Source organism: Pyrgilauda ruficollis, unplaced genomic scaffold, assembly GCF_017590135.1.
Source record: "Pyrgilauda ruficollis isolate IOZ18807 unplaced genomic scaffold, ASM1759013v1 scaffold1823, whole genome shotgun sequence".
In the NCBI taxonomy this organism is placed as follows: Eukaryota; Metazoa; Chordata; class Aves; order Passeriformes; family Passeridae; genus Pyrgilauda; species Pyrgilauda ruficollis.
In genome coordinates, this window is record NW_024517241.1 from 1,873 (window position 1) to 2,707 (window position 835).

At 63.0% G+C, this 835-nt stretch overlaps 1 protein-coding gene across 1 annotated transcript in view; it reads left to right on the top strand.

Annotated features, from left to right (window-relative positions):
* The window catches only part of LOC121352090 (monocarboxylate transporter 13-like), a gene marked incomplete at its 5' end in the record, with an annotated part of 1,587 nt that overhangs the window by 491 nt on the left and 261 nt on the right, over positions 1-835 (top strand). The window contains one exon of the mRNA XM_041464688.1: positions 8-203. Within this exon, the coding sequence (XP_041320622.1) occupies positions 8-203 (196 nt within the window). The remainder of the gene's footprint in view (positions 1-7; positions 204-835) is intronic.

The window sequence follows — 835 nt, forward strand, 5'->3', positions numbered from 1 at the left end:
GGCGGCCTTGGCCTTGCCCTTGGGGAGGAGTTTCGGGGCGCTGGCGGCGCTGGCGGCGGCCTACGGGGGCTGCGCCGGGGCCGTGGCGCCGCTGCAGTTCGCCGGCGTGGCCGAGGTGGTCGGGGCCGGCCGGGCGGCGTTGGCCATCGGGGTGATGCAGATGTTCGAGAGCGTGGGGTCCCTGCTGGGGGCGCCCCTGGCGGGTACGGGCGGGTTGGGGGGTCTAGAACTCAAAGGTGGGGAGTGGGAGGAAATGGAGGGGGTTGGGTGAGATAGAACCCGACACTGGGAGCCCCCAAGGATGGGCTAAGCGGTCATGGATGGGTTGGGTCACCTAGAACGCAACATGGGGGGGCACACAAGCCTTGGACTGGGTGTTCCACTTTGGTTGGATGACCTAGAACCCATTGGGGGAACACCCAAGTCTTGGGTGGGAGTTCCAGTTAGGTTGGGTGACCTAGAACCCAATGGGTGGGCACCCAAAGATGGGCTGGGTGGTCACGGATGGGTTGGGTGACCTAGAACACTTTGAGGGGCACACAAGGCTTGGGTGGGGGTCCCAGTTGGGTTGGGTAACCTAGAACACTTTGGGGGACACACAAGTCTTGGGTGGGGTCATGGATGGGTTGGGTGACCTAGAACTCACTGGGGGAGGAACCAAAGGGTGGACCGGGGGTTCCAGTTGGGTTGGGTGACCTAGAACCCATTGGGGGAGCATCCAAGGGGGGGTTGGGGGTCATGGATTGGTTGGGTGACTAGAACCCACCATGACCCTTAGTTTGGGAGGCTGATAGTGGGTTGCAATGGGGGTGGGTGACCTAGAACCCACCCGTTT